Genomic DNA, 14675 nt, shown 5'->3' with positions numbered 1-14675 from the left:
ATATATAAATGAATGAGCATTTATTCATAAAACTTTATTCATAAAACTTTATTCATAAAACAGGTGGTAGACTTGTTTTTAAAAATGTTATATTGGGGCACCTGGGTGACTTAGTAGGTTGTCTGCCTTTGGCTCAGGTCATGATCCTGGGGTCCTGAGATGGAGCCTCCTATGGGGGTCGGTGTCCCGGCTCAGAGGGGAATATGTTTCTCCCTAGCCCTCTGCCCCGCCCACTCGCTTATGCTTTCTCTCTCTCTCTCTCTCTCTCTCTCTCTCGCAAACTCTTCATCTCTCAAATAAATAAAATCTTGTTGAAATGTTGTGTTGAAAATCTAAAACTTTGCTTTAAAAAGAATGTTCAGAGCCAAAATTTCATTCTGGGTGGATTTTTGTTGTTGTTGTTGTTAAGCTCTTGGATGAGAAGCCGTGTTAAAGATGCAAACATTGGTCAAATCCTAGCTCTATTCTTCACTGCCCACGTGACTTTGAAGGCCACTAATGTCTCTGTAGAGAAGATAACCATACAATTTGTCAGGTCTGAGTGATACGTGTTTTATATAATGTTCTTTATACTATTGTACATGATTGAAATATTCCAGGATTTTCAAACTCATGACTTTTAAAACATAATTACAGTTGACCCTTGAACAACACAGATTTGAACTTCATGGATTCACACACACACGGATTTTCTATAGTACATTAGATATATTTTATGTTTTTCTTAACATTTTTCTCTAGCTTACTTGATTGTAAGACTACAGCATATACTACATATGGCATACAAAATATGTGTGAATTGACTGTTTCATGTTCTTGGTCAGCCTTCCAGCCAACAAGTGGGGGAGGGAGTCAAAGTGATACATGGATTTTCAACTGTGGGAGTGGGTGTCGATGCCTTTAACCCCCACATTGTTCAAGGGTCAACTGTATAAGTCATTGGCATATGTGGCTTGGATTTGAGGTTTCAGAGTCAACCAAAAGATGAATCACTTTACAAAATCAAAATCCCCTTTGAAATGCTCTCAAACCACCAGCACCTAGGCTCTTAGAAGGTGGAGAGCTAGGAGTAGCTTTCTTTGGAAATGCTCAGGAGGGAGAAGTCTGCCTCAGGGAGTCTGCAGTGGAGCTGTTAGTCTCCTGCCCTTCCCCCAAACCCTTCTCCTCTGTTGTCTTCCTTAAAATTCAGTTAATGGCAGCTCTATATTAACTGCCAATGGGGCCGCAAAGAATGATTCAGGAGGAGGAATTTAGTAAGGTAAAGTATGCTGATATGGACTTGAGGATGAAATTGTTTTATATTTCAGGCAGGACCTAAAGATCTTTTGGCTCAACCCTCCGCTTCTGCATGTCAGTCAACGGAGGTCCAAGACGTAGAGGCACGAGGCACGTTCGAAATAGATGGCTCCTCCTTTGCATTTAATAAGACTGACTTGTTTTGTCCTCATAACAGCCCCGCAAGATAAGCGCTGTTAATTTCCCAGTCTACAGATGAGGCAGAAAGGATGGGATGAGTTGTTTGTCCAACGTCATGCTTCTGGGAGGGAGTAGCCAGGGGACCGAACCCAGGCCGTCTGACTGCAGAGTCCGTGCTCTTTGGTTACGACACTCAGCTGTGTATAATGTTGATTTCCTTATCTGTACTCTGCAAACTGAGGAACTAAAAGGCTACTTGAGAGAACGCGGTCTCGTACCTTCAGTAATTTGTATGCCATGCTAGGGAAGATCATGAAATTGCAGCAGGGGGCTAGGGGAAAGTGTGCTTTCAGTGCCGTTTCCAATTTTCACCTCATTATCCCAGAATTTGCCCATGCAAATGCGTATAATGCTTTGGAAATAGTGCAGAAGCAGGAAGAGGTCTCTGTTGGTTTGGCTGCATATCTGGTCTTAATGCTGTATTTCAAGAAAACTTGCCCAAAAGGAGATCACCCCAGGACCACTGAGTGGATCCAGGGTCACTCAGTTCACAAATACACTCAGATTTTTGTGTCCACCGTGAGCTGCAGCCTGTGCCGGGCACCAGATACCGCGATACCACGACGTCTAAAACCCCCTGCCTGCCCGCAGGCACTTTTACAACTTTGGGTCCCAAAGTGGGAAACCCTGGTGTGTGCACTTACACCCTGAAAAGAAAGGAAACACGGGTATTTACTATATGGTCCAAAATGGGCAGCCTATTAAAACATGAAGTCTCCCCCTCCCCTACCCCCTGCTGTATTACCCCAAAGAATAGCATACAGTCTCATATTGAACCTTGGACATGGGACAAGGAGGAAATGGTGGGATCTGACCTTGGCTTTGTCCAAAAATGTGTTCCTTTGATGATGGAATAAACAATGTGCTTCCTCTCCCCCAACCAGGACCCCAGAAGCAAGCACAAGTTCAAAATCCACACCTATGGAAGCCCCACCTTCTGTGATCACTGTGGCTCCTTGCTGTACGGACTTATCCATCAAGGGATGAAATGTGACAGTAAGTAAGTTTTCTTTTCCAGTAGATGGTGAGGCTTTGCAGCTGATACCCCGGGTTTTCAAGAGCACCTCAGCTTCCGGACCTTTTCCAGGTCCACTCATCAATAAAAGAACTCATTCAAATACGTACCACACCAAAAAAAAAGTGTAGGACCGCTCCACCATCAAAATACTCATCTTTTAAAATCCTTACTTGCCTAATTGTGAACCAACATCAAAAACAAACAAACAAACAAAAAAAAAACACCAACCCCACCCGATTTATAAACGAAGTTAGTGCTGGGTTTTTTTGTGTGTGTGTGTTTTTTTTTGTGGTGGAAATCTTCAGTCACTGTAAAATACAGGATAGTCAAACCCCAAAGCAAATGCCATGTGTTGAAAGAAGAATCCCCACCTCCAGATTCCACATTTGGTTCGGCTTCAAAATAAGCTCAGCCACCATAGTCATTATCTTCCTGTGTCTCTAATTAGTGGGTGGACTGTGGAAAAATCCAGTAGGCTCTCCTTAAAACTGAAACTACGATGAAAATGAAAACCAGACCTCCGAATTTCACTCGCCCTCCTGCACGTTCACGGACAGACCAGATTTCTATCAGGCCAGTCAGAGAGGGAACCCCCGAAGTCCACGGACAAGGATGGCATCAGCCTCTGCATGCCTCCCTTTCTGTTCTGTATGTATCATCCTCAAGCGCCAGGTAGAAAGGCAGACAAACCTGGAAACTCTTTACGTTGATAATTCTTATAAGATTTCCCAGGCCATTTACATGTCTATTTATTTATTTATTTATTTATTTTTAAGATTTTATTTATTTATTTGACAGAGAGAAATCACAAGTAGATGGAGAGGCAGGCAGAGAGAGAGAGAGGGAAGCAGGCTCCCTGCCGAGCAGAGAGCCCGATGCGGGACTCGATCCCAGGACCCTGAGATCATGACCTGGGCCGAAGGCAGCGGCTTAACCCACTGAGCCACCCAGGCGCCCCCCATTTACATGTTTAAATAAAAATGTATAATTTCAAGATAAAAAAAAAAGTAATTACTGAACCTGTTTTTCTAGTCGACAGGGACGTGTTATGGAAATGTCAATATGTTGCCATTCATTAATTCCTTCTACTATGGCCAAAGCTTTCTAGGCATATGCTACATGGGGCAAAGACAACGTGTATATAAAAATCAAGATGAAAGGAACATTATAGAGCAGATGAATAGTTTCTCAGCACACCGAGGTCCTTTACCTTGGAAGCTGTCAGATTTTACAGTCTAAACAAAACCTCTGTGATGATCCAGACCAGTCGTTTTCTCTGAGTTGAGAAGCCCTTGTGCTCCAAAGACGTGGTTTTCAGGGGTTCTGCGAGTGCAAATCCTAAGTGCATTTGTAAATCTACTTTTAACTCTTTTAAAACCATGGGACACAAGTGAATTCTTGAATGTGTGACCCACTGGAGCTTGACTAGTTGGAGGAGACGGTGTAAACACCGTTGCCAGCTTCACTGGTTGGGCAGAATGTGTAACCACGTTTCTCCCGCCACGTCCACTTCCCCAAGGAGTCCGCCAGCCTGCACGTTGCTGGGCAGTGTTTAGCCTTTCTAGGTACTCTCCTGTTATGGAGCTGGACAGCGCTAAGAGAGAGCAGAAGTGAGTGCAGGATGGAGACAGCTGGTTTCAAAATTTTATTTGGATCCAAGGGCTTTATGGGTGATCGATGAATGTCTTTGTAATAAATGTATCAATTTGCATTGATCTACTGACTTTTTGCTGATGAAGTTAACACTTATCTGGTTTATGTGTTAGGACTCTGCTTAAGATTTTATTTGAAAAATGGGTTCCATTACTTAAAAAAAAAAAAAAGTTGAAAACCACTGACCTGGACCAGTGCTTTTTGCTTTGTCTTCTTTTGTTTTAAACTCTTGTCCTTGGAGTCATAGGGCCTCTGGGGCTGCTACCTGTGCTCCTTCCTCAAGGGAGGCCGAGAAGCAGATGGGTGCCAGGAGCCCAGCCCCTCCCTTCCCTTCTGCAGACAAGAAACCTTTCCCTCTGCCTTCACAGGTTGCAGGGTCAGAATGCCATATACAACTCTGCTTAGCAGAGCAAAGACAGGAGCTACCCCCTGTCCATACCTGCCTTTTAGTTTGCAGGGCAGGTCACAGAATCAGAGAGAGCACTTGAACTTCCCAAGATCAAAAAGCCAGTCATGGTGGTGCCAAGACAAGAATACAACCCAGGGCGCTCCCACCTCCCCTGCTCCCCACCCCGTGGTGCTTCTCCCTCCCGGAGAGGCTGGCATTCATTTCTTTGAAGTTGCAATTCTGCCCCAGCACTTGAAGCCAGGAGTTGGTGAACACAGGTCCCGTCAATAGCCCACCTTGTCAAGAAGCAGATGTCCCTTACAACACAGCAGATGTCCCTTTCTATCCGCTGCGAGAAGCTGGGGCACAGTTTGGGAACAGAAACGCAAGCACGATCCACACTGGTGGAGACAAGGATGATTCTTTCCTCATTGGGTGCGCTATCCTGCTTCCCATATCGAATCCTAGCAAATATGCATTATTTGTGATGCTTTTGGCAATCTGCCTCACCACGTTAAACACTGAAAAGGAAATGAGCATGTGGGCTCTACCTTGAAGGTTACCGAAGAGCCTTGTCACGTCCTGTCGTGGGCGTGTGAGGATTCCAGTGGCCCTGGCTCCTCTGGGAACCCTGGAGGAACAGGGACAATACACAGGATTCTTTTCGGGGTTTCCTTGGTTCACTGTGCAGAGACTGATCTTTTCATTCCTCCCTGGCTCACCCACGTAATGTCAGCTGGTAGGGAATGGCTTATCATGCCAGGCGTGTGTTTGTTTTACTTAGAATAATATTTAAAGATTTGCAGACAGGTTTAAAATCTCAAATAAAAGTTCTGGAAAAAAAAAAAAAAGGCAAGGTACTTAAGCCTTCATGAAAATACAGAGTTAACTAAAGGAAAGAAATTTTATGACTTTCCTGTACTCAGTCCACAGAGTCTCACCCTTCCCAAACAGTAAGCTCAGACGGGCAGAAGATATTCTTTGGCAACAAATATCCTCTGTTTAAAATTTGCATATAATTCCCCTCTGCATACATGCAATATTAATTGGCCTGGGCTTTGTATGCATTTACCTGTGTGAATTTTGCCTGGTGTTAAATATCTGAAGCATGAACGAGCAGGCCAGGGGATTTCACTTTGGTTAAGATTGGACAAATATGGCACGGGTATTTTAAGGATATTGTTATTCACATGAAGCCTGTGTTGTAAGGGACATCTGCTAACAGTTCTCCGTGTCACCGAAAACATTATAGCAACGTCTCAAGTTAGAGGGTAGCTCCCCGGCACTTGCGCTCGCACACCACAACACTGACGTGAGCCCGTCGGCCAGCCTCACCCTCCACTGTCCCCATTCGCAGCCTGTGACATGAACGTGCACAAGCAGTGCGTGATCAACGTGCCCAGCCTCTGCGGGATGGACCACACGGAGAAGCGGGGCCGCATCTACCTGAAGGCCGAGGTCACCGACGAGAAGCTCCACGTCACCGGTAAGACGTGCCCGCCGAGGGGTGAGGCTCACAGCTCCTCTGCGGGCGTTCGGGTCAAGGTCGGGTGCGCCATTGCCTCAGAGACGCTCAGATGCAGAACCCCCGATTTCCCACGAACACGTCTCCCCCCCAACCCCGCCGGAGACCACGCCATCCGCCTTGACCCCACAGCTACTCAGGGGCCATCCTGAGTCCTAACTGCCGTGTGGGTTGGGGAACTCTGACACCTGGTCCGTGTGCTGTCCCCTGGTGCCAGGGGGGGACAGGGAAGCAGGGGGGAGGTGTACGGGTGGCCCTGGTGTGTCATGGCATCAGGCTGCGGCCACCTGCTCAGCCCACGCTGAGGGTGACACCAACGATAAACCGCCTCAGGTTCTCTGGTTACGCTTCCCCCGTGTTCGGCATGGGGCTGAACATGTCACTGTAGAGAATGTCAGGGAAGTTCATTTCCTCAGACCACTGCTCCTGCACCCCTGCCACGCTGTCAGTAGGGACCACTCTGTCCTCCAGGCCGACAGCCAGGGCCCCTCTTGTGGCCACCAGTGCCCCAACCTGACACTTGTTCTCTGAGAAGGCTGCCACCTTGCCAGAGTCCTGGGGGATGGGGGGCGGGGGGTGTGCGGAGAGCACACAGCTTAGGAGAAAATGACCATAAAGCAGTATGTGCCAAGGGCTTCGGAAGCAGAAGGTTAGAATGCCTGTTGGCTAAAGGTTTCCCTGTTTTTCCAACACTTTATAAAGCCGCTGCTGTGGGCAGTACAATAGACCTCGCAGGGAACCATTCAGAGCTTCACGGTGAGGGGCAAAGCCCACTGAGAGGCAAGAATGCCCTGGCAAGAGTGTCTGAACGGTCAGCCCTCGTGTGTGTGTGAACGCAGCAGGGCACGCCGCACGCTGGACCGGCCCCGTGCCTTCTCCTGTAATAAAAGCAGCAGCCGTATGGGGCTGATTTGCAGCTTTGAGCTTTCCATGGTCTTCTCTGAGTCCCCAGAGGCTCCCAGCTGGGGTGGGGGCACAGGGTACGCGGAAGAGGAAGGGCAGGTCTCGTCACACAGGCACAGCAAGTATTGTCCTCATTACCCCGTCGTGGCCAAGAGCTGAATTAAATTCATGATTCTGCAGGATCATCCTAGGGGACAGCACCCTTCACTGAGTTAGACATAGGTTTTCCACACTCAAAAGCCAACGAGTCTAACTTAGAGCAACAATCTAGGTCAAGGGTATTGAGAATCCATCTAAAATGCTTTGCATAGACGTGGGAGGGAAAAAAATAAATAAAAATTAAAATTAAAAATAAAATACTTTGCATAGATTGAGCTCTGCTCTAAGAACGTGAATCCAGCAAGAGGTTAATAACAATGGCAACACCAGCCAACACGAGTGGTCCCCACAAAAGGGTCACTTTCTGAGCAGGACATGTAGTTAACTTCTCTAAACCTAAGTGGTCGTTTACTTGGTTATCCTGACTTTAGAGATGGAGGCATCAAGAACTTACGTGACTGGCCCAAAGTCAAGCAGGTGGTACATTTAATAGTTGGATGTTTAATTGCTACAAGCAGAGATAATATATTTCAATGATAGTATCAATAAGAACTGTAACATTGTCTTAATTCTGGCTGCTGTCATAAATACCATGGACCGGGTGACTTAAACACAAATATTCATTGGTCACAGTTGTGGAAGCTTGAAAGTCCAAGATCAAGGAGCTGCTAATTTGGTTTCCCGTGAGGACTATCCTTTCTGGTTCGTAGATGACTGTCTAGCTGTGTCCTCACTTGGGGATGGAAAGAGAGAGGAAACAAGCGCTTTGGTGTGTCTTCTTATAAGAACACTGATCCCATCAAGAGGGTCCCACTGTTGGGATATAATTATTTCCCAAAGGCCCCATATTCAAGGGGTCCAGGATTTCCATTAAAGGGTAAGGGTTAGGGGTTCAACATATGAATTCTGGGAAGACACATAATTCAGTCCATAGCAAATCCATGTTTAAAATATGGTTGTAAAAAAATAATAATAATAAAATAAAATATGGTTGTAATTTGTGTGAGGGAAGTCTAATCCTAAGTATGAAAACCCAAGCTCAAGGAAGTAACGAATAGGTAATGATTTATCTAAAACTTTTATTTGAGAATAATTGTAGGTTATCAGAATCAGAATTAACTTTGATATAGTGAGAACACAAATATAAATAATAAGCCATAACAGATGGAGCTCATGGTCCAAATTAAAAAAAATTTCAGAAATAGTACAGGGTCCCCTTCACCTAGTCCTCCTGACCCCCAGAATTAATATTCTTCTATAACCATAGGGTAAGTATCAAAGTAGACAGATTTTTATTTCTTATTTTCTTTTTTAAAGATTTTTTTTTTTATTTGAGGGAGAAGAGAGAGAGAGAGCATGAGCGGGGTTAAGGGCCAGACTCCCCACAGCTGAGCAAGGAGCCTGATGTGGGGCTTGATCCCAGGACCCCAGGATCCTGACCTGAGCTGAAGGCAGATGCTTAACCGACTGAGCCACCCAAGCGCCCCTCAAAGTAGATACATTTTAAATTTGTTAAAAAAAAAAAACAAACATAGGTACCTGTGTACTTATAGTTACTAGAAATTATTTTAAAGAGCCAAAGAGAAGACATCAGACTTCTCTTATTGCAGTATGAAAAGACTACCAGTAATACAAAGCCAAGTCCCTTTGTAGCAGAAGCTGCTGGTAACGGCTCCCCCCTCCTGCATGCCCTGCCCAGCCTCCTAACCCAACAGTTCGGCACAAATTTGTCTTGACACATGTTTTCAACAATAGCTAACATGCATTGAGTACTTGGTGTGTACTTACTCTTCATGAGACTGGAACTTTCTTTGTGCTAAGTGCTTTCTATTCCTTGTTTCATTGGCCCCTCCAATAGTGCCATAAAGTGCTATTACTATTCTCAATTTTGAGATGTGCAAATGAGCTGAGAGAAAGGAAGAAATTGTTCCGAGTTATAAGGTAGAAAGTGATGGTGCTGGAGCTTGAGTCTATGTCCATCTCCCAACCCCTGGCTTTTAGCCCCAAGGCTGTGAACCCCCCCCCCCCCGCCAGCTCTCTCGTATTAATTAAAGACTCTCCTTTCGAATAATAGCAAACCCATAAATAGTCACCAAACCCCTGTTCAGCACTCCACAGGTTCTCTGGGGGTCCAGAAAGTCCCAATGCGAGATTAAAACCAAGGGAGCAAAAAAGTAACTCATGAAGGAATTAATGGAAAAGCCAAGTGCATGCAAAGTTAAACGTTCGATTATGTGCATGCTGAATGGTGCGTCGTGGAGAAGCGGGCTGAGACCCGCGAGATCTGAGAGGCAGGGGGAGGAAAGTTGCAGTAAAGAGCCCCGATGGAGCGGCGGAAGCAGCCTGGCTTTAATGAGGGGCAGGTATAAAGAATGAGCCATGGGTAGTAGCCAAGCTTATGTCCAAATGCAAGTGGTACCTTGGAGAATGTGTCTTACCCCTGCATGGCCCTGTTGATGGTTAGGTTAGCTCAGCTTTATTTTACCTGTGCAGAACCGCTCACATGGACCATAATTCCCAAAGTAAAATCAAACTCCCAACAGACTCCTGCTTTGGGATAGAAACCGGCCTTTCGAAATCAGAGATGAATTTCCTTTCTAGATTGGCGTGGTATTTGTGGGAAAGGCCTCCACTTTCATGGTATATTTTTATTTTTCGCCTCGGGGCAGTGGTGCTGATGTTATCTGAACAGTGTCATTTTTATTTCTCTCAATATGCGATTTTAATAGGTTTTCTACATTCTTCTGTGCTTTTTTTATTTGGTTTTTGGAGGAGTGGTTAAAAAAAAAATTCCCTCATGGGAACAAATTTTCAATTTAATGTTGTAAGTAAATGGAAAAAATATCATGGTTTACAGCTGCTCCAGGAGCACATGTCTCCCACAAATAGATTATTCTGCAGAAGAGTCTCATTTTTCTCAAATACTCTGGGTGGTTGATTTGGTGCAGAGCTCAAAGTTCTCCAGCGGGTCCTGTAGGGGAGGGGAGGGCTTGGGGCAGGATGTGAGGCTCCTTGCAGCAGACGGGTCACATCCTCCTCAGTGGGTCTGCCTTCTAGGGAAGTTTGCCCCTCGGTGCCCATGTCTTACCTCCCCAGCCATTGAGACTTGTTGTTCATCATGGCATTGCGATGAAGCAGTAATAGTGCCTCTGTGTGTCCTGGTTCCATCTTATAGAGCCTACAGAGTCACGGCAGTGAGACTCAGCTTTGGGTCACAATCATTGATTTTTTTGATCACCCCTTCATTATACATTTATTGAGCATGTGTTCAGCTCTCTCAAGGTGCCAAGGAAGCAAAGATAATTAAGATATGGCCCTTATTGTAGAATGTGTGGTCTTTGAAGGGGGGCGGGGGAGGGAATGGACTAAGACATAAAAAAGGGACCACTGGGTGGCATGCCAGGTGCCTTTAAGTGCAGCGGGCGTTGGGGAGAGCAGAGCCTCCCCTGCCAGGCGGGGAAGCTGCTGAGACCTCCGCTCAGCCAGGGACCGGGCTGCTGGGAGGACATTTCAGATAAAGGTGCAGAGCCATTGGAGGGCACTGCTATGTTCGGAAAACACACAGTCCAGGACGCGGGGAATTCAGAGCGTGAGATGTGGAGAGTTGGAGGGAAATTCCTTTCCATTTTCAAGAGATCAAGGCTCTAGTCCTCCCAGTTTATAGGTTGTACGGTTCTTAGGGGTCATGTCGTATGGGCTTTAAGTATTTCTTTTTCAAACAGGGATTTTCAGTTCCAGGTGACTGTGTTTGCAAAGATCGGGCATCTGTCTCCTAGCCTGAAACCCGGACCTCACCCCGAGGTTCACAGTGAGCCTCGGCTTTGTCAGTGCTGGGAAAGGGGGCAGAGCAGGTAGCCCACTGGTTGCCTAAAAGCTTTACAGGGATGCTTTTTCCCCGTGGCAGACAGGCTCATGGACTATAATCATCAGCGTGGGGCTGCCAGCAAAGAGTTGGACCGAACTGCTTGCTTGAAGGGAAAGGTATTACTCAGAGGTAATTCCTATGAAAGAAAATCTCGGCTGTGGGATTTGGACCCAGCGCTCAGGCGCATGGGAGGTGATGCAGCTGGTGTAGCTGGTCTGTGGGCTGGGATAGAAAGAGGTCAGCAAGAAGCTGCTTACCCTTGAGTATCTCCAGACAGCCTATTACTGGTGACACTGCGCTTGACCACCTAGTTCCGGTATTTTCATCAGAGGCCCCTGCTACAAAGGAACCCTCTGCTGTTTATGAATAATAAGGAATCTGGGTGTCGTACTTGGAGACCAGCAACCTGCCACCCAGTGGCTTTAGCATCCGTGGATGATCTGTAACCAGTTATTACACTGATGGTTGCACAATGGTAATGGTCCAGTTCTGTAGTTCCTTCTACCATCGATGTATTCACCAGAAAGAAAAGCTTTTCCTTTACCTCTCCCCTACATTTTTTTTAAAAGACTTTATTTATTTATTTGACAGACAGAGAGCACAAGTATGCAGAGAGGCAGGTGGGGGGTTGAGGGGGGGAAGCAGGCTCCCTGCTGAGCAGAGAGCCCGATGTGGGGCTCAATCCCGGGACCCTGGGATCACGACCTGAGCCGAAGGCAGAGACTTAACCCACTGAGCCACCTAGGCACCCTCAACTACATTTTTTTAAATGTGTGAAGTGTGGAGCCCAGTAGGGCTCGAACTCGCAATCCTGACATCAAGACCTAAGCTGAAATCAAAAGTTGGATACTTACCTGACTGAGCCACCCAGGCATCCCTCCCCTGCATTTTTTAAAATAGCAATTTGGGCTCGTGAGTTCTTTCCTACCGCCCATTTTTTTATGTTCAGATTGTTCAGTATATAGCCAGTGGGAGCTCCTTCAAACTCTCTCTGTGTCCTTTTGACATAACCTGTGAGGTTTGTTTTATTTTTTATTTCTTTTAGCACTTCCTTTCTTTCTGGAATGGAAGAACCCACCTTGCACTTAATATCCCCAGGTATCCCTGGGCATTTTTTTTTAAACTGAGAAATAAGAACCCAAGTTCTGGGTGCTGGGGTGCTCACGGCTTCTGGGGTGTCACTCTGTCTCCACTCATGCAGCAGACAGAGGTCATGACTCTACAGTCGTGCTTCCCACTCTGGTCGTAGCTCGGGGCTCTTCCTTTCCCTTCCCCAGTCCTGGTTCATTGCTTCACCGCCCTCTGGATCTCTGGATCCGGATGCCATCAGGGAGTTTCCTTATTTTCTCTGCCCCACATTACGCGCAGCAGAATTTCAGAATTCAGTTACCATGAACTCTGAGAATAAATCTGCTCCATAAAGTCCACGATTTTATCACAGTTTTTAAAAACCCTTAGGTGATACCCCACTAAGGCTGACTGGTCAGAATACCGTCATTTGGATTGGAGGTTTTCCTGTGTTGTTCCGGTCCCCATTGGACATTTGCCGCTGTAACTGAGTGACCAAACTCGGCATCCCCCGTACGACAGGCTGAAAGTCTGGGTCTCCTCACATGGTGTAACAGAAGGAACAGGGTATTACCTATCAAGTATTTTTGCCAAAATCTTATAACCTGAATCTAATCATGAGAGTGGAGGAGAGGGAAGCAGAGAAATCCAGATATTGGGAAATTCTGTGTTTGTTAGCCACTCTGGACTTTTCAGAAGTGCCACCATCCCAAGAAACAGAAAGAGTCAAGGGGACCGTTCTTGAGTTAGGAACGTGGAGACGTGGCAACCAGGTGAAACCTGGGTAACACGGGATTGGATCCTGGACCTAAGAAAACAGCCATAAAGGGCTTTGGATAACAGTGGTGGGGAAGGGGGTGAACTTGAACAGTGTTTTAGATAATGTTTTAGATAATCCAGTGTGAAATTTCTGGATGATCATGGTGATGCACTTAGGAAGCACAGTGCTGATGTCTGCCGATCGCCCACAAATGGATGGTTCGGTTAAAAACAAAAGCAAAACAAAACAAAAACCCAAAAAGCTGGAAATATGTGTACGTGCAGAAAGCTGTAGCAAAACCCTAATTAACGAATCTAAAATAGTTAGATGGCTTGATAGACGGATGGGTGGAGGGAGAGATGGATAGATGGACAGAGAGACAGAGTTTAGGGGGAAGGGTATGTAAGGTGTTTGATGTGCTGTTCTTTCGACTCCACTGTCGGTTTGAAATTGTTCACACCAAACCTCCAGGATGTTGGGCAATGATAAGTTAGAACCTTTCGTTGCTGCCTGTAGAGATTGCTCTCGGCCGGAAGGAAGCCCACAGGTGAGCTAACATCAGAGCTCCCGATGCGGATGCCAGGGGACTGCCAGCCAGTCAGAACACGAGCAGCAAATGTGGAAAAGGAGACATGAGAGCGAACCAGAGAAGCGTCTGGTGTTCCTTGAGTGCCTGGGTCCTGTGAGAAGAGAAACCAGCATCCATTTAAGTACCTTCCACATCCCAGGCCCTGACTAGAAGTCTTTCTATGTTGTGATGAATGTATGTATGGATTCATCACAGCAATGCTTTGAGAAAAGGGCGATCACTATGCTCATTCTGTAACGGAGGAAGCAGGCCAGATGTGCTCCCAGGCCTGCCCAAGGTCACACAGCTGCTAAGCGGAAAACACCCCACCTCAGCTCCCAGGCATGTGCCTCCCACCCCGTCCCCACAGCCAGCCCCTGGCCCTGCCGAGGGAAGACTGCGTGCTAGCGCAGGTGTGGCTCTTACTGGTGCCCAGGTGTTTGCAACTTCCCGTTCCCAGTTCCCAGGTGAGACTGCTCTGTGCTGTCCTGCGGCCCCTCTAATTACTGTGGGGCCATGGGCATTCTTGCCAGTGAGGGTCTGTTGTCCTTTCCCACTGCGTCCATCCCCCAGGGCTTAGACAATGGCAGCAGGGACGCTGGCTGAGAAAGAATTAACACGGGCAAAGAAGGATGGAAACGAACACCCACTGGGGATGTGTCCCGATGCTGCCCGGCTCGGCCACCCATGGGTCCTGCCCCCGTGTGCGGCTCGGCCACCCATGGGTCCTGCCCCCGTGCGTGGCTTGGCCACCCATGGGTCCTGCCCCCGTGCGCGGCTCAGCCACCCATGGGTCCTGCCCCCGTGCGCGGCTCGGCCACCCATGGGTCCTGCCCCCGCCCTTTCTCACCCTGCCATCCCCGGTGTTTCCTTCCGGGCCCTGGTTCTTTCCCGTTGCAGACTCGTCCTCGCTCTCCCATTCCCACAGTCTTGGAAGAACCCATCTCCGGCAGTCACAAGCCTTCCGTTTGCTGGTGTTTAACATTTGCAGACGAGTTTGCAAAAGACAATAGGCGCGGTCTCCGAGCGGACGAGGAGTAGTAGCTTGTAAGGATGAGCGCCCACCGGCTGCCCCATTCCAGTGGGGGGTGGTGTCGAGGTGATGACTTCTTGGCATGTTTTCAAGGGATTTATCTACTCTGTCTCCTTTCTTGATGGAATCCTTCTAAACATCAGATGCCCCGTATCTGCGTGTCTCCCCTTCAGCAGACAGTTCTTTGCCTGGCTTAGTCCGTATTCCTGGTGCCTCCCCTGCCCCGAACACTCTGTGTTCCAATTGTAAAGAAGGCCGTGCTGTCTGGCCAGCGGGCAGGCTCTTTCGCGCCTCCACCCCCTTGGTTATGCCGCATCCC

The 14675-nt window shown here is 47.3% G+C and overlaps 1 protein-coding gene across 2 annotated transcripts in view; it reads left to right on the top strand.

Annotated features, from left to right (window-relative positions):
• PRKCA (protein kinase C alpha) overlaps positions 1-14675 on the top strand; it is a 391832-nt gene that overhangs the window by 262724 nt on the left and 114433 nt on the right. For both annotated transcript variants that reach the window (XM_045080929.1, XM_004749112.2), the window contains exons 4-5: positions 2361-2472; positions 5893-6021. In XM_045080929.1, coding sequence (XP_044936864.1) covers positions 2361-2472; positions 5893-6021 — 241 coding nt within the window. The remainder of the gene's footprint in view (positions 1-2360; positions 2473-5892; positions 6022-14675) is intronic.

The sequence above is a fragment of the Mustela putorius genome, unplaced genomic scaffold (assembly GCF_011764305.1).
Source record: "Mustela putorius furo isolate JIRA1106 unplaced genomic scaffold, ASM1176430v1.1 tig00000487_pilon_pilon_pilon, whole genome shotgun sequence".
Taxonomy (NCBI): Eukaryota; Metazoa; Chordata; class Mammalia; order Carnivora; family Mustelidae; genus Mustela; species Mustela putorius.
Note: the sequence above shows the minus strand (reverse complement) of the source record. Positions and strands in the feature narration are given on the sequence as shown.